General features: G+C 43.4%; 1 protein-coding gene across 1 annotated transcript in view; it reads left to right on the top strand.

The window, feature by feature from the left end:
• Positions 1-19,014, top strand: part of LAMB1 (laminin subunit beta 1) — a 67,083-nt gene that overhangs the window by 8,001 nt on the left and 40,068 nt on the right. The window contains 8 exon segments of the mRNA XM_032484231.1: positions 6,313-6,501; positions 6,588-6,651; positions 10,668-10,870; positions 13,101-13,221; positions 14,711-14,899; positions 15,138-15,317; positions 15,452-15,564; positions 17,234-17,313. Coding sequence (XP_032340122.1) covers positions 6,313-6,501; positions 6,588-6,651; positions 10,668-10,870; positions 13,101-13,221; positions 14,711-14,899; positions 15,138-15,317; positions 15,452-15,564; positions 17,234-17,313 — 1,139 coding nt within the window.

Genomic DNA, 19,014 nt, shown 5'->3' with positions numbered 1-19,014 from the left:
ATGTAGAGTTTTCCCATCCTTTTTCTTTTCGAGATGTAAAATGACTCCCGGACTAGGGAATGTCTCTGTACAAAGTCCCTTTGTTTCTTCTTAAGCAGCTGCCTGGAAATGACAGACTTCACAGGGCTTAAAGTACACGTTGCTGCACAGAAAACCCATAATTTACCTATTGCGTCTCAGATTAAAATCACTTCTGAATAGTTTTCCATTGGAGTTGGGGGCCTTATCTGTACCCTCTCAGGTTGGGGGAAGGTGCCGGGTAGGTTTACCATGTGGGCAGGTAGCCGTGACAGTCTCGCTGGTGTCCTCTGCCGCAGCCTGCGAGGCCAGGGGGCAGCGCTGGGCGTGGAAGTCACGTGACTGGGAAGGATGCTGGACTGCTGGTTCCCAGGCCTGAGCTCTTCATCCTCTTGCTTCTCCCCAGGAAGCTGCTGTTGCTGCTGGGGGCCTGGTGGTGTGGGAGTGGCCCAGGGGAAGGTTTACCTGTGACAGCTGCTACTGAGAGGGTTAAGGAGGGCATTCACGAAACACCTCCTTGTTCCTTCATGGGCCATGCACTCAGTCTGGCGGTTGGAATTGGAACTCAGCCTGGGATGTTGCCTTCACGTGATGCATCACCTGCAAATACTCAAAGGCATCTTTATTAATGTTGACAGTCCTACCTTTTGCTTTGGCAAGGCATCTGTTTGCATCCATGGGTAGTTCTGAGTCCGTTGACATCCACAAGTCATGTGGACATGTATTCTGTAGCTGAATACTCATTCCAGTGAATACCCTGGGCCAAAGATGACAATCTGCACAGACGTGCAGGAAGTCAGAGGAGGCGGTGATTAAACCGAGATGTGAGGACTGGCTACGAGTGGTCAGACTTTGTGGGAGAGAACTCAGCCTTTGGGTTCTAGCTCATGGGTGAACAGCAACATCTGTGTATGGGGTTGCACAGACCTGGGTGTGAATCCTATTCTGCCCCTTGCTGGCGTGCTGGGCCAGAGCTCTGACTTCCTCCTCGGTAAAATGAGAAGAGACCACTTACACTGCAGGTTGTGCGACACACCCCTCTGCTCCGGGGGGAGGGATGGAGGGGTGATCTTACTGCCCTGACAGAGGGTGGGAACGTAATCACTTTTATAAATGTTGATGCTTGGCATGTCATAATGGCTCTGCAAATATTTACTGAATGAATAAGTGGCTAAATGAATTCAGCCATCTTCTGTTTGTAAGAAACTGCCTTAGATTTTAAAGATAGCTTGTGACTGCTCTCCGTTGTCAGAAAGCTTCCAGTCTTCTAGGGGAGAGACCTAGGCTTGGAAATAACTTAAGACCCAAGACAGGATGGCTAACTGGTAAAGCAGGAGTTCAGACTCTGTCCATCAGCATGGAGGAGGGGAGATGAATTTTAGCCTGGGATAAAGGACAAAGCTTTATGAGGAGAGGGCTGGATTGCAGTTGATCTGGGTCAGGGAGAGTGAGCAGGATTTTAAGGGAAGGAGGTAGAAGAAAAGCCGTTTTTGGCAGAGGAAACAGTTTGAGAGCAAAGTACCAGTGGTGGGATGGTCTGGGCAGGGTTTGTTCACATTGCTATGTAGACCTGCCCGGAGCTTGGGGTACTTAGGGAAGGAAAGGGAAGTCGGATGGTAAGGACCTTGCATCCTTGCTGAGGAATGTGAACTTGATGGGAAACAGGGAGCCATCTGTGAGGAAATGAGACCGGTGTTTCAGGAAGGGAGCCAAGAGGAGATAGATGGGCCTGGGGATGGAGGAGAGAGGACGGAGCAGTGGGTGGTCAGCATTAAGGCAGCGCTGACTTGGGAAGGGCTGGTGTTCACGCACAGGCTGGCTGTGCTGCTCAAGGAGGAAGGGGCTGCCTCCTGCAGCCCGGAGCCTGGCAGTCTGACTTGGAGAACTTTTTCAAACCCCACGTCTCCCCTTGCTGCCAGCCTCTGAAACTCTCTGCTACGCTTGCCTTAGGGACCTTTTCCAAAAGGAGGAGCCCCTGTTTTCTAAGGGAGTCAGTCCAACCCTTTAGAAACAAAGGTTCAGCTATGAATTGGAGAAAGATTAGAAGCAGAACGGTGGAAGACAGGGTCAGGAGGGGGATGAATCAAAGACTACTGAGATATCCCAGCTGTGGAAGTAGGAAGGTGGTGATACCACGAACGGTGGCGAGGACAGGAAAGGGACAAGGATGAAGAGTGCGTTTGTCCTTCCCCATGTCTGTGTGGAGATAGGCTGGTGGCTAAGTGGACTGGGTTTTCTTAGGCTGGCAAAACCCATTTAGCATACTCACAGTATGTTTTTTGAACATAGCCAGATATTTCCAAACTCATAGCTCTTTTATTTAGGATAAATTCAGAGGCAGCTCTGCAGCCATGTGACGCCAAGATTTGACGAGTCAGCAAAGAGCGTTGGAAAGGCATCCGCTCTGTAGGTCAAATGTGTTGTCCTGGTTTCCAGCAGCTTCTTAGCTACACAGGAAATTGGATAACTGCTCAATGGCCCTTTGGGACTCAGAAGGTTCCAGAAGGGAGGGAGAAGGAAACACAGCCCAGACGGGCTGTAGGGCTTTTCCTCTCTGCTCCATTGCGACACAGAGACATCAGGCTTGTCTCTCTCCAAGTGTCGCCACCCAGGATGCAGGTCCCTTGGGGAGCTGACCCTGGTTCAGTTAATTATTGGGTTTTTCCCTCCCCTCCTTTAAAATTCTTAGTCTGATACTCTCTTGGGATGAATAAAGTATCATTTTCTCATGTTCCTGAATAGGTCACAAAATAAAACTTGAGCAATGAGTAAATCTATCAGTCAAAGAATCTGTCAGAATGTAACCTTCCATTTCCTTCCCTTGTTCTCCTTTGATCAGTGAGGAAAACCATTGGGATGACTAAGGAAAGCACAGGGAGGTCTGGGCAGGTCCTGGTTGTCACCATTAGTCATCACCCAGGTTTCTGTCATGCATGGGTTTTCATTCAGAAGTGAGTATCTTTCATGGACCCCAGTGTTCATAGCAGCACTGTATACACTAACCAAGACATGGAAACAACCTAAATGTCTATCAACAGATGACTGGATAAAGAAGTTGTGGTAAATACATATAATGGAATACTACTCAGCCATAAAAAAGAATCAAATAATGTCCTTTGCAGCAACATGGATGGACCTAGAGATGGTCATTCTAGGTGAAGTAAGCCAGAAAGAGAAAGAAATGATATCACTCATGTGGAATCTTAAAAAAAAAAAAAAAAAGACACTAATGAACTCATCTATAAAACAAACAAACTTGCAGACAGTAAACAGTCTTATGCTTACCGGGGAAATGGAGTAGGAAAGGATACATTTGGGAGTTTGAGATTTACAAATGTTAGCCACTATATATAAAAAATATATTTAAAAAATTTCTTCTGTATAGCTCAGGGAACTATATTCAGTATCTTGTAATAACCTTTAATGAAAAAGAATATGAAAATGAATTTATGTATATGCATGACTGGGACATTTTGCTGTACACTAGAAATTGACACATTGTAACTGACTATACTTCAATTTAAAAAAATTTCTTTTTAATACACAAAAACTGACCCCTCCCCAAAAATGAGTATCTTTGTTCAGATTCTGTCCACTAGATCACCTGAACTTTCTTGATCTTCCTCCATCGTACTCTGACTGCCACCTCCCAAAATGCACTTGTCCTGTTGAAGCATCTGCCTAGTTTCAGTGCTCATTCTGCTTAATCTCTTATTTCCAGTGGACCCTACTGGCCACATCCTCCTAAGCCTCCATCCTGCCTCATTTCCAGGATCCTTGTCTTTTTCCTCCTTCCTCTCTGACATCCATTTTTCAGGCTTCTAGTATGCTGTTAGCCAGCGAGGCAGAAAGGTCTTCATTCTGCCTGGATTGAAATCTCTCCACCAAGAGCTAGCAAGTTAGTCATCACTCTGAGCCTCAGTTTTCTCATCTGTCAGACACATGGGTTGTGAAGGTGTATTTGTGCGCTCAGGCTGCCGTAGCAAAGGACCCCAGACTGGGTGGCTTCAACAACAGAAATTTATTTTCTCAGGGTTCTGGAGGCACAAAGTCTGAGATCAAGTTGTTGGCAGAGTTGGTTTCTTCTGTGGCTGCTTTCTTTCCTTGGCTTATAGACGACTGTCTTCTCCCTGGGTCTTCAGACAGTCTTTCCTCTGTGCATGTCTGTGTCCTGATGCCTTCTTATAAGGACGCCAGTCACATGGGATTAGGGCCCACTCTAACAACCTCATTTTACTTTAGTTACCCCTTCAAAGACCCTGTCTCCAAATCCAGTTTTACTCTAGGTACTGGGGGTTAGGTCTTCAACATCAGGACGTGGGGAGGACACAGCTCAGCCCGGAACGGAAGGTGACATGAAACCCCGTGGTTAAAGTTCCCGGTGCTGCTCTCTTGCCTTCATCTAGCCCTTGGCTGATGCATTTTCCTGGACCACCGACCTGGGCTCTTTTATCTTGTCCTTTCCCCTCTCTTTTTTGTTTTGGTGGGGAGGAGTAGAATTAAATCTTTGGAGGTTTCAAATATTGTACGTATACAGTGACTCCCAGATCCATGTTACAAGCCCCATTCTCGCAGCTGTGTCCAGACCACTGTTTCCAGTTGTCCAGGGAGCGTCTCCATGTGGAGTCCTTGCACCAACTCGTCCAAAACCAAATGCCTTCACTTTTTTCTTGCGTCTCTGTTAGTAGCAGCACCACCTTCCCCTCCAACTCCCCCACAAGCTACCCAAGCTCAGGGATTCCTGTTTCTCTCCTCTCCCTCCCTTTCTAATGAAATCTGATTGATCATTGAGTGCAATTCAACGTATTTTACTTTCACTAAATATTCAGGGCTATCAGTTTCATCCCTTTCTTCCAGCTATACTGTGATGCTTGAGTTAAGACCTTCCTCTTTTTTTTTTTTTTTTTTTCTATCACTTGGTTTCCCTGTCTCTGGTTTTTTCCGTGTCCAAGAACTTGGCCAGAGTTATTTTTTTTAAAGTGCAGTCTGATCACTTCATTCTGTTCACTTAAATGTTTGTGTTCCCCTTCTTTGCATAAAAATGAAGTAAACCCCTCAGCAAGGCAACTAGTTCCTTTCTGCCCTGCCCCAGACACCCCTGCCACCTGCAGCCACCTCTGACTGCTGCCTGGAAAACACCCAGTTATGTATTCGTGACCCAATTTGAGACTGTTTCTCTCTGAAGCATTCCCTAGCTATGGGGGTGTGTATGTGTGCACTAAAGTATACACAACATAAAATCTGACTTTTTAACCATTTATAAATACAGTTCCAGTGGCAGTAGGTATATTCACAATGTGTGTAACCATCACCACTATCGACTTTCAGAACTTGCTCATCACCCCAAATAGAAACTCTGCCTGTGTTGAGCAATAACTCATCATTGCCCCCCGACCCCAGTAACCCCTAGTCTACTTTCTGTCTCTATGTACTTGCCTATTCAAGACATTCCATGTAGTAGAATCATAACATTATTCTTCTATGTCTGGCTTATTTCACTTAGTATGTTTTGCAGGTTCATCCATGGTGTAGGAAGTATCAGAATTTCATCCCTTTTTATTGCTAAATAATACTCCGTTGCAGGTATGTACCACCTTTGGTTTATCCATTCAGCCGCTGATGGACGCTTGGGTGGTTTCCACTTTTTGGCAGTTGTGAACAATGCTGCTACGAATGTTCACATCTGAATCCCTCTTTTCAGTTCTTTGGGGTACATGGCTGGAATTACAGGTTTCTCCAGCATCTTGAGTTAGTAATTCCTTTCTCTTGTTTTCCCAAAGCACACCACATGTAACTCTCCCATGGTGTTTGACATATTGTATAATAAATGATTTCTCGCCATACCTGCACCTCATGGGACGACTTCCAGCATGTAGACCACTGTCTGGTACTCGGTAGCATTCATCACACGTCTACTGAATGATTAAGTGAACGAATGAAAGAACGAGCCCTCAAACTAACCAGTCATGCCGTGGGCATCATGACTGAATAGACCAAACCTTGTCTGCAATGAGGGCTTGTTTATAATCAGCTTCTAAAGAGAAGCAGCTTACTGATCTCTGTTAGGGCGGGAGAAAGTACAAAACTTAGAAGCTGGACACTTTCCGCACAATAATATAGATGCTCCATAGAGCAGCTTGAAGGGTTTGAAATCCACCACAGTGTGAAATCCCAGCCACGTGAAGTCGGGGTTGGTAGCACACAGTCAAATGATATTTTCATCTGGGATTTTTAAAAATACAGATTACCAATAGAAAAAAAACATCAAATGCATCTTTTCCACTCTGCCTTTAGACATTCCGTCCAGCCGCCATGCTGATAGAACGATCGTCTGACTTTGGCAAAACCTGGGGCGTGTACAGATACTTTGCCTACGACTGTGAGAGCTCGTTCCCCAGCATTTCCACCGGCCCCATGAAGAAAGTCGATGATATCATTTGTGATTCCCGATATTCTGACATCGAACCCTCAACGGAAGGAGAGGTTTGTTTGCTCTGTTTTCCCTTCTACTTACAGATCTAGTGTTTGAACACTGCGAAAATGCCCATTACTCCTCTGTCTATTTTTAGGTGATATTTCGTGCTTTAGATCCTGCTTTCAGAATAGAAGATCCTTACAGTCCGAGGATACAGAGTAAGCTTGTTTTCAAATAAAAGCATTGATGGAAAATAGCAATCATGGAAGAGCTCTTACCCAGAGCCCTGTACCCAGAATCTAAATATCCACTGCTGAATCCACCCTCTTCATTTCCCTCTTTGTCTGCAGTACTCTACTGGAAGCTCTTGAAATTGTCAGTAATCAGAGTCCTCACTGATGGGGAACATGTTTTGAAAACAGTAAAAGATTTATGTCATAAGTACTCAATTATGCTAGCCAGAATACCTTGTTTTGTTGCTCAATATCACGTATGCATATATATATATATATAGTGTGCGTATATATATATGTGTATGTGTATATATATATAATAAATTAAGGTGTAGATTAGGCTGTTGTAACAAAGTAACCCCCAGAATGCAGTGTCTCAAATAAAATCGAAGTTTATTTCTCTCTTAGGTAATCGCCCAGAGGGATTTCCAAGTAAATAGACAGTTCACTTGCCATATGCACGCTCACCGGATAAAATACAGGGTGACACCCAGTTCAGTGTGAATTTTTAGACAAACAATACTTTTTTTTAGCATAACTATATCCCATTTAATGTTTGTGACTAATGCACATGCAATATCTGTGGTTGGTGTAACTACGTCTCGTGGGATCTTTGGGACATACCTGTACGAGAAAGTGATGATTTATCTGAAATTCAAATATAACTGAGCACCTTGTGTATTTATTGCTAAGCCTGGCAGCCCTAGCCTTTAAGTCACCCAGATTCCCACGTTCCTTCTGTCTTATAGTCTGTTTCCCCATAGCTAGAGCTGGACCAACACCCTATCCTTGTCCCACCCTAGGGGAGGGGACGAGTAAAGGGCGGGCAACCTGGAAGCCGTCCATCACTTCTGTTCAGACCCCATTGGCCAGAATTAGTGCCATGGCTGCTCCACAGGAGACGCTGGGAAACCTCTCTAGCTAGGTGGCTGTGTGCACTCTAAAACTCTTGGCTAGGGTTCTTATGGTTAAAGGAAGAAGAGAAGACAGAATCCTGGGAGAACATCAGAAATCTCAGCCTTGCTCAGTGTGCTCAATAAGGTGAGGTTTGTCATTCCATTTCACAAAATAGTCAACTGAGGCCCAGGATTGGGATAACATGGCCAAGGTTACGTGGCTACTGACTGTCAGATCCTGAATGCCTGTTACGATTCTCAGTACAGAGCTGTTTCCTGCATCCCGCCACCATGATTATGTTTTTACAGAAATATGTTTTGATTTTCTTGGGAGGCAGAATGCGCTCAAATTCAGAGAATGGGCTTTGGAGCCCAACAGAGCTGGGTTTAAATCCCACTTCCAGCATATGATAGCTATGTGACTTGGGGCATGTAAATGACCTAAACTAGAGGCTAAAAAAAAGTTTTCTCGTCTGTAAATGGAGATAGTAATACTGACCTTATGGTTGTTAAGGAAGGGAAAGGAGTTGATGGAGATAAATGACCCACCAAGCGCCCAACACGTCGGAAGTGCTGGACCCAGGAAGCTGCTGGCGCTGTGGTCGCTGCAGTCAGCTGTCACTCAGGTCTCTTGCAGACCAGCCCCGCACCTCCAAGTGGGAGGAGGAGTCCCTCTCCAGCTGCTAAGGTGCCATCAGTCCAGCAGAGATGGGGCGGGGTCTGGCTGACCTTGAGCTTGGCCCTCGTCTTAACCAAGGCCCCATGCACTTGCAGGCTTGCAGCGTGGATGCATAGAATGGAAGAGGTCCAGGGCATATGACCAGAAAAGTGAAGTTTCCCCTCTCAAATTAATTTTACATGTGGCCTGGACCGTCTCTGGTCTGTAATTTACTAAGTAAGACGAGTATTTAATGACATCTCCAGCCCTGTGCCATATGAGTGAGTTCTGGGAGGCCTGCCCTCCCTACTCTCCAAATCCAGTTGCAACAAATATCCCCGTGGGCTCTGTGACCAACACCTCCTGGGTTCCTCAAAGGACTCAGGGGCTGCCCCTTTGGGGTGAAATTTGTGGGACTTGGGGAGTATGCTGCTGTGACAATTCTGTTGTCTTTGGCTGTTAAGTGGCATTGGACATTCTATTTCTTTATTTTTATTCTTTATTGAAGTGTAGTTGGTTTACAGTGTTGTGTTGGTTTCTGGTGTACAGCACAGTGATTCAGTCATACACATGTATATATTCGTTTTCAGGTTCTTTTTTATTAGAGTATTACCTATAGATAATGTAGTTCCCTGTGCTATACTGTAGGATCTTATTTATCTATTTCTTTTTTTTTATTGAGTTATAGTCATTTTACAATGCTGTGTCAAATTCCAGTGAAGAGCACAATTTTTCAGTTATACATGAACGTACACATGCATTCATTGTCGCATTCTTTTTTGCTGTGAGCTACCACAAGATCTTGTATATATTTCCCTGTGCTACATAGTATAATCTTGTTTATCTATTCTGCATATGCCTGTCAGTATCTACAAATTTTGAAGTCCCAGTTATCTATTTCTATATTAAAGCACCCACTTTAACTGATAGTGCTTTGAATGTCCTTTGCAATCAAGGGGACAATACCTCTTCAGTTGTCCGTGCTGTTTTGACTTCTGAGACTCACTTCAAAGGTGATTGTGCCTCTTAGAAGAGCAGGCAATACGAGGCTTCGTTGTTGTTAAATATGGCAGGAGAGAGTGGGGGGAGCGTATTTGCTCTTCTGAGGGCTTCCACAAAGATCAGCTCGAGGGCTTCTAAATACTCCAGCTGCTCTTCAAGTTTGTTGTCTGGCCTCATGTCAATGGGCGCTTGTGCTCACGCTGTGCGGGAGCGTTTGTGCAGGCGAAAATGTTGGCCTTCATAAATTCCATTCAGCTAAGCAGGACCACGGGGTCTCTGTTTAGCTCTGGATTTTTTACAAAGAGCCTAAGTATCATGCATGGACTCATGGACTTTGTCTTTCAACCCACAGCTGTTTCGGTCATCTTCATTGTAAGCTCTGCATACATTATAAGTCTTGAAAGTTGTCTCTGGGCTTTGAAATTATCCGATGCATTGGGCCAATGCCCTGTTGTCCTGTGTTGTAACTGAGAGGAAGTCATCTGCAGAAATGCAAGTAAAGCTTAGAAGCTTAGGGCAAGTGGACTCATCCATCTTTGGGGGCCCTCTTCGGCAAGAGCAACTTAGCAATTAATGAACACACTGGTGGAGAAGGTTGAATGACTCCTGGTTTATCAGGTAACTGGAGGAATTCACTGATGGCCCAGCCTTCTGTAATGAGCTTAGGCCTATAGAGGCAGGAGAAAGAAGAAGAGATAAAATAAGAGAACGTGGTCTCCAAGTAATTTCTATTTAGGAAAAAGTCATTTGCCCCAACATCCCAATACTAAGCTTCTCTATCCTTTCACCACTGTATTATATTGTAAATTATTTTGTAAAACTAGGACAAGAGAATTGTAGATTGTAATGCTGCCTAGAAACTTGGTTAGGATAGTCCATCCTGGATTGATTGATACACAGTGTTGAATCTATTTTAGTAACTTGGATTTCATCTACTGTGGGGGGAAATTTCAGACAGTATTTTCCTGTCCAAAAATGGACACCAAAGTGTTTCTAACTATCTTACAATAATAATGAGAATTGGAGGATTTTGATCAACTTTGTCCCACCTGGATGGAATCTTCTGATTTTGAGACTAACGCTAATTGCCGTGGGAACCAGATGGTGTTGCAATAGTTGCGATGACTCTGTGCCGGTGGGTTCTGGCAATCACGCAGCTGCCTTCTTAAATTTCTCCGCTTTCACACTTCTTCCTGAAACATCAGTCTGCAGACAAATCCATCTCAGGACAGATGTTAAACTGATAAGAAGGGAGTAAACTTTTTCTTCCAGAAACTGTCACATTATGTTCAACTTGACTGTTCTGTGCATCTAGGTCATGCAAGGGGAGTAAACTTCACTTAAGCCATTTTTATTCATGACGCCTTTTCTATAAAAGATGTCTAATCGCAGAAGAAGTCTTGCTTGTTTGATCAAACTTGTCGTCTCCTTGGTGGCTTTCGTAGATCTCTTAAAAATCACCAACTTGAGAATCAAGTTTGTGAAACTGCATACTTTGGGAGATAACCTTTTGGATTCCAGAATGGAAATCAGAGAAAAGTACTATTACGCGGTTTACGATATGGTGGTTCGAGGGAATTGCTTCTGCTACGGCCACGCCAGCGAGTGTGCCCCCGTGGATGGCTTCAGTGAAGACGTGGAAGGAATGGTAAGCCCAGCGCACGCTCCAGGCGGCTTTCTTCTCGTCCAGGGGATCCTAAAGAGCAGATCGGAGCTTGTCTTACCTTCAGCCTTGTTTATTTGGGGTTTTATTTTCCCAGACATCTGCTTTCACCCTTTGTGCCGTTCTGGTGGTTGGTTTTGCGTTTTTCTCTTTGCTGACTTTCTTGGACCGGGAGGATGTCAGGACTGCTCATTTCATAGACACCGAGTTAATTTTTAAAGATTGTTGCTGCAGTAAATATTTTAGTCAGCGAGGATTACAAAGTTTTCTAAATAACAATCACATCTTCCTTTACTTGAGAGAACATTAAAAACCACAAGCATTCCAGTCTTGATGCTGGAAGGCATAAATTGATCCCAGCTTAAAGACCCTGGAAATTTGAACCTAGAACCACGGGATACCGTTTAGGGATCAAACGGACTTTTGTTTCTTGGAATCTTCGAGTTTCATTCTTTTCCCACTTTTATGCAGTGTTTTCAAATTGAGTACTTTTAAAAGTTGGGGGTTTGGATGATTTGCAAAGTGGACAAAGTTAGGATATTTTGCCAATTTCTAAGTGAATTGATAATTCTTGTTAGAAGAGACAAGGAATTAAGTAATTTGCCAGAGGGCCGTAAGTAAGTACATGGCAATGGAAATTCAAATCTTCCTCTTCTGACTCTGAACCTGGGTCTCCGTTGGACTGTGGGCCTCGCTTGTTTTTAAAAAAATTCTTTTTTGGGGGGAGGTAATTTTAAAAATCTTATTTTTATTTTTTAGTGTGGATGATAATTAGGTCTATTTATTTTTATTAACAGGCACTGGGGATAGAACCCAGCACCTCATGCATGCTAAGCACTCGCTGTACCCTCCCCTGAGCCTCCCTTTTTGATGAAAGGTGTGTCTTGTGCAGTTGCTGTTTGCCTTTTCAAAGATTATTAGTCTTCATCTAAGAAGGGAAAGGTGTGGAATTGAGTGTGTTCAGCTGCCTAAAACTTCTGCCTTCCGTATACTCCAGCGAGAACATTGATTGCACAGATAAAGTTGAATTTTTACCCGAGCCTAAAGGGAGAATGAATGTAGCCTTACGATCTTTTTGCTCCATCATCCAGAGAATGCTGGGTAGATTATATTTAATTCCCAGTGTCATAAATTCAGTGTGTAGCTAACATCCTGTAGTCATGTCACTAGTCTGCGTCTCGCAGTACTTTATTTTGTCTGTTCCATCCCTTGGTATGTGCTTTGGGATGGGCTCAGTCTTTGTAAAACCACCTTGTAATGAGAGGATTTTAGGCTCCTGTTAACTGCAGTCCTGTCAAGATGGGTCCAGGTGGACCAGTCTGTCCTGTTTGTGAATTCCATTCTGTAGAAACTAGCATTAAGGTGAGGGCCTCGTGTAGGTGAATATTTGCCAGAGCAAAAGAATTTATTTCTCATTTAAGTGCCCCTGGGGCTTAAGTGTGTCGGGGGCAATGCAGACGAGCCCAGCGTGGGCCCTTCCTAAAGCAAAATCATCTGTATCTTTTTCTGAGAATTTATATTTCTTTCCATTAAGGGAGAGAAAATGTCAATACGGTAAATGATTAATTATTAAAATCTCATTTTGGGTTGAAAAAATAATTTTTAAGGGCTATGCCTGAAGTCAAAAACCAGAGCAAGCACACGTACCTTTCTTTTGTTTAGGACAGTAAGAAAAGTGACAGTAATGTGAGTTGGTTCCCACGTGGTCTCTGCACACTTAGTTCCCTGTTATAACTTTTTTTGATTTTTACTGTAATAGATATTTTTAAACCCTTAAATAACTAGTTTTTAAAAAAATTCTTAAGTGACTGATTTTGTTCATCTGTTCTTTCCATTGATATTTCAGTAAAATATCTATTGAGTATCCATTATATGATAGGAACTATTCCTAGAGATGGGAGTTAAAGCCATCAGTAGGACAGAAGGACCCACTGGGGAAAGGGACAAAATGAAAACAAAAAACGGGGGAGGCGGGTAGAGCTCAGTGGTAGAGTGCGTGCTTAGCATGAACGAGGTCCTGGGTTCAATCCCCAGTACCTTCATTAAAAAAATACATACATAAACCTCATTACCTCCCCTCCCCCCAAAAAACCCTCATGGTGAGCTACCAATTAGAATCAGCACAAAAAGAGGGGTTTATATCTTCCATTGATTCTGGAAAAAGTCCATTAGTATATCTCTTACTTTGCTCTTTCCTGTTTTTGTAACTTTCAAGGTTCATGGACACTGCATGTGCAGGCATAATACCAAGGGCTTAAACTGTGAGCTGTGCATGGATTTCTACCATGATTTACCTTGGAGACCCGCTGAAGGTCGGAACAGCAATGCCTGTAAAAGTAAGTCTCGGGCAGAGGGAAGTTTTTGAATCAGTTCAGACTCCAGTAGCCACTCTCTGAGGAGAGGTGCTGTCATAGTACACTATTTTGCAAAAGGAAGAGAAGTCCCTACACTTCTCCCAGCCTCCCCCTGATACTCTTAGGAAGTCACTGACCACTCAGTTAACCGACTCGATTGGTATTCATTGAGCAATAGCTATGTGTTTCGTAGATTTGGGAGAAGATGGAGATGTGGGTCCTGGCATTGTGCTTGTTTTTAAGGCAAGATGATTGTGAGAGAAAAGTGAGTGAAGATGATGGCATGGTAGATCAGTGAGGTCTAGGAGAGACAGAATAGTTTTCAGCCTTTTTTCTATGCCAGCCCAGCTGTAGCCTGTGCATCCTTCCGTCCATCCCTCCACCCATCCATCCCAGGGTGTGCTCTGGGCAGAGGGGTAGTTTGGAGCACCACCACCCTCCCCACCGCACACAGCGCCTCTGATATCATCTCCCACCTTTGAGGTGTGCCTGCCTCTGCCCCTGCTGAGAAGGACTGTTCTGGGAGCTCAGAAACCAGTGAGGGCTGGACTGGCCAAGGTTTTGTTAGTAAGTCCAACCAGCTGGCCCTTACCAAATAGTTCCAATTGTTTAGGTAAAGAGAAGAAAGCAGCAGGAAGTGGGAGGGAGTTCAGATAAGGAGAACACAAAACACAAGGCTCCAAGGACACTCTCATGACACCAGAGTCTGTGCTGGGAAGTGATCCCGGGGGTTTTATTCAGCCAGCATACCTAGGGCAGTACTCTGCTGAGCACCAAGGGGATGTCGTGATGAGACAGTCCCTCTCTACGGGATGTTGTGGTGCAAAGGGGAGACAGATGAGGCTAGCGTGTAGAGCCCTGGGAGGACCAATTTGAGTTAAGCTTCATTGTGAGAAGACAAGAGGAATTAATTGCTAGAGGAGGGACAGACTGGACCCAGATGGCCAGCTAGAGGGCTCTTAAGGTCTGCTTAACAGAGCCTGGCCTGATGTGGTGGGAAGAGGGAGGTAGGGAATCTGGACTTCGTTCCCTGCTCCTTGAAGCTGGCAGCCCAAACAGGCTCCCCCAGGAATGAACGTATTGCCTAGAAAATCTTCTAGAGCGATGCATTCCTGCCCCTCCTTGAGCATGACCCAGCTGCATCCTCCATGCAACGCAGTCTTCCCGTCGATACGCCTCCAAGGGGACTTTCCCCAAAGATTTCCAACTTTTCACAGCCCATTCTCTTCTAAAAAGGCAAATTATTGAGGTTATTTCATAAAGGCTACACATAAAGGTTTCCAGCATGATTTAAGATTTAAACTCACGGCATAAGCAGACGTGACCTTTTCACCACCAGCACCTTCTTGTTAATTGCCCTGTTGCCTGAACTTTGTCCCCAGTTTCCAAAATGAGCTTCCTTCCTATCGACCCCATGCTTTCTTGAAAGTGGATTTAAAAGGCTTTTCCTGACACGAGTCTTGTCACGCAGAGTGTAACTGCAACGAGCATTCCAGCTCATGCCACTTTGACATGGCAGTGTACTTGGCCACCGGAAATGTCAGCGGAGGGGTGTGTGATGACTGTCAGCACAACACCATGGGGCGCAACTGTGAGCAGTGCAAACCGTTTTACTACCAGCATCCGGAGAGAGACATCCGTGACCCTAATCTCTGCGAACGTACGTAGGAGACAGTCCCGAGGAGGGAACTATTTAGGTCACCTTTCAACGTGAATATTGAATAGTCTTTCTCTCAGGACTCAGACCCAGCATGATTTTTGCTGCTATCTAAGAGGCTGGGGGTAGAATTTACCTGTTAATCCAGCCTTTTTTAGACTATTTTGGTGACATTGGGAGGGATGGAGGGAACACACATATTTCTCAACACATTGTGTGACCTGACACTTCTCATTCTTAGAATGTACCTGTGACCCAGCCGGTTCTCAGAATGGGGGGAACTGTGACAGTTACACGGATTTTTCTGCCGGTCTCATTGCTGGTCAGTGTCGGTGTAAATTACACGTGGAAGGAGAACATTGTGACTTTTGCAAAGAAGGCTTCTATGGTTTAAGTGCTGAAGATCCATTTGGCTGTAAATGTAAGTACATTTGTTTGAAAAGTTGGAGAGTGTCCTAGGTATGTAATTTGCATCTTTGCAATTCTTCATCCAGTCTACTGCTTTGGACTGACGTGGTTCATGCTTCTTTACTTCTTTCCATCTTTTTGATAAAGCTTGTGCCTGCAATCCTCTGGGAACGATTCCTGGTGGGAGTCCTTGTGATTCTGAGACGGGTTACTGCTACTGTAAGCGTCTGGTGACAGGACAGCATTGTGACCAGTGTCTGGTAGGTAAATCCTAACTACATGCGATGGGAAGTTTGTGCATATGACGTGTTCCGATAGAGAATGATCCTCACTGTTGTTAGGTTCTACAAAACATCACCCTTTTAGGTAAATATGAAAAGCCACGAGCAGATAGTTCACAAAAGAGGAATTACTAATGAATAATTTTGACAAGATATTCACCATCACTGTTGGAACTATAAAACGAAACCACAGTGAAGTGCCATTTTTACAGGCAAAACTAACAAAAAGTTTTTAAAACTGGGAATGCCGGAAGGAGAGGATATAGCTCAGTGGTAGAACACATGCTTAGCAAGCACGAGGTCCTGGGTTCAATCCCCAGTACCTGCATTAAAGATAAATAAACAAATAAACCTAATTACCTCCCCCCCATAAAAAAAAAAGTAATTAGAAAAACAATAAACTGCAATAAAACTGGGAATGCCGGCAATGAAGTGAGGACACAGCAAGGGGCCGGTACTCATGTGCTTCTGATGGAAACACAGACCGGGTTAGACTTTGCAGAAAGCATTTGGAGACAGGTGTCAGGAGCCTGGAGACGTGTGTGTAGCCTTTGACCCAGTCATCCCACTTCTGGGAATCTATCCTAATGAAATAATGAGAAAATTGGACAAAGGTGTATTCACCAGAAGGCTTGTTCCATCTTTTATAATTCATAGCAAAAAAAACTTGGAAGCAACAGTGGGGAAAATAGTTACGTTTGGGGGCGTCTATACAATGTGATATTTGGTTGCCATTGAAAATGATGGTAACATGAGGAAATGCTTATGCTGGGGTGAAAAAAATCACAGGATGTGAGTAGTATCTTGATTATGTAGGGGAAAAAAAATTGATCAAGAAAAACAAACTCTGGAAGGAAACAGACCAAAAAGTTCACTATAGTGATTCTGGGTGGAGTAATCATGAGAGTAATTAAAAAAATATTTTCTATATCTTTTATAACATTCTTGTAATTCCTTTCATAATTTGGAGGGGGGGGTCCACCAACCGCACATTATGTTGATGACCAGTAAATAGGTATATTTACATTTATGCTGATTCTTAAAGTAAATTTCTGGAAGTCTGATTTCAGTTGGCAAGCCTGGTTTTTTATCTGCTCATTAGGGAAAACACTTAGGGAATTTGTTGAGGTGTGCCATTTGTCAATTCTGTGCCATTTCTTTTTATTTCCATCTCCAGTGGTCTTGGAGCTCAGCAATCCCCTCAGCTTTGAGCTGTGCAAACAGCCCTTGCATTAGTCTGTGTTTCTATGTGGACAAATCCTTGGAGAGCTTTCACGGAGTTTACGACTTAGGGAAAACACTAAGTCCTGCCAAATATTTGCCAAAACTCTCACTGCCAGCATAGTTCTAAGGAAAAGTGGCATGTTTGCTGCTAGCTCATATTAATTCTTGGGTGAAGACTATTTGCAGGGCAAGGAAACTACTCTGATCTGGGCTCGTCAATACGCAACCGCCTCTGACCCCAGCGACCTGCAGCTTGGGTTCCGCATTCTGGAATACTCATCCTCGTGCCTTTTGTAGGCTTTCTGCTTTCATGGTGCAGATGAACGTTTGGAACACCCAAAACACGCCGCGACTTGTCTCTTGCTGAGTCTGTTGTGTAATTACAGGAACCCCCCCTTTAGACATTTAATCTTTTGTTCTGCAGCCAGAGCACTGGGGCTTAAGCAACGATTTGGATGGATGTCGACCTTGTGACTGTGACCTTGGGGGAGCCTTAAACAATAGGTGAGTGGAGCTGCGCGGACACTCTTGGACCCCGTCACCTCACAGAGTCCTCGTGACCTCTAGGACGAGCAGGACGCTCAGGGTGATAAGCAGGGTGCATTCACCTTGGTTTTAATGCCTGATAATGACTTTGACCTGTGCTCTTAAGATTCTCAGACTTCTTCATTATGAGTTAGCTCTGAAGCCTTCCCTTGGATGTTTGTTTCTTGGTTTTTAATCGTGTTAATTTGTTTCATATTTTACTTTTCAGTATTTTTTAAGTTATGGAAACTATGTATGCTCATGGTTTTAAAACAGAATTCAAACAGTTCAGACAGGCATTGTGCCCTTTTTTCTCACCCAGTTCCACTGCCGTCAATTGCTGCTGTTGAACGTTTCTTGTGTCTCTCTAGAAATTAATAATAGTGCTCCGAATACTGGGAAAAAATTAGTTTCTTTCCTCTCATTTCTTTTATTTTTTTTTTAATTTTTCTGATGAAGGGAGGTAATTAGATTTATTTATTTAGTAGAGGTACTGGGAATTGAACCCAGGACCTCATGCATGCTAGGCATGCACTCTACCACTGAGCTATACCCGCCCCCTCCTCATTTCTTTTTAAATAACAGGTTAGGTTTTGTTTTTTTTAGCAGGTAGGTAGAAAGAAAGAAAAATAATCCGTAATTTCTTACTTAGATTTTTTAGGGACATTTTTTTAATAAATCAAAGTGATATGTGTATGGCTAGTAAGCTGCAACTTTTTTTAATTTGGAGATCTTTTTTCATATCAACATGTATTCATCTAGCTCTTTTTTTTTTTGTATTCTATCATGTGAAAGTGACATGATTAATTCCTTTTTGTTTTTTGCTTTTTAAAAATATTGCAGTGAATATCCTGCAGATACATCTTTTTTTATTGAAGTATAATCAGTTACAATGTGTCAATTGCTGGTGTACAGCACAACGTCCTAGTCATGCATATATGTACATATATTCATCTTCATATTCTTTTTCATTAAAGATTATTACAAGATATTGAATATAGTTCCCTGTGCTATACAGAAAAAATTTGCTGTTTATCTATTTTTATATATAGTAGTTAATATTCGCAAATCTCAAACTCCCAAATTTATCCCTTCCCACCCCCTTCCCCCCACTGGTAACAAATTTGTTTACTAGGTCTCTGAGTTTGAGTTTTGTAGATAAGTTCATTACTGTCTTTTTTCTTTTTTTAGATTCCACATATAAGTGATATCATATGGTATTTTTCTTCATCTGTCTGACTTCACTCAGAATGACAGTCTCCAGGTCCATCCATGTTACTGCAAATGGCATTATTTTATTCTTTTTTATGGCTTAGTAGTATTCCATTATATAAATAAGCTACAACTTCTTTATCCAGTCGTCTGTCAATGAACATTTAGGTTGCTTCCATGTCTTGGCTATTCTTGCAGATGTATCTTGATGAATGTTTGCAGACATATCCCCAGATTAGGCTCTCCATGGTGGAACTCCTCATTGAAAGTGCATGTGCATTTTCTATTTTACTAGAGGACATCAGATTGTCCTCCAGACAGATGGTGCTCATCTGTTTGCCTCCTGACTATTACAAAGCCCCTTTTCCCTTGTCCCCACCAGCAGTTGGTATCATCAGACATTTTATTTCCTACCAATCCAACAGATAGAAAATGAAGTCCCGTTTTGATGTGTGTAAAGAATTTTTT

This window comes from Camelus ferus, chromosome 7 (genome assembly GCF_009834535.1).
Source record: "Camelus ferus isolate YT-003-E chromosome 7, BCGSAC_Cfer_1.0, whole genome shotgun sequence".
NCBI lineage: Eukaryota > Metazoa > Chordata > Mammalia > Artiodactyla > Camelidae > Camelus > Camelus ferus.
This window is presented reverse-complemented; position numbering and strand designations above follow the sequence as displayed.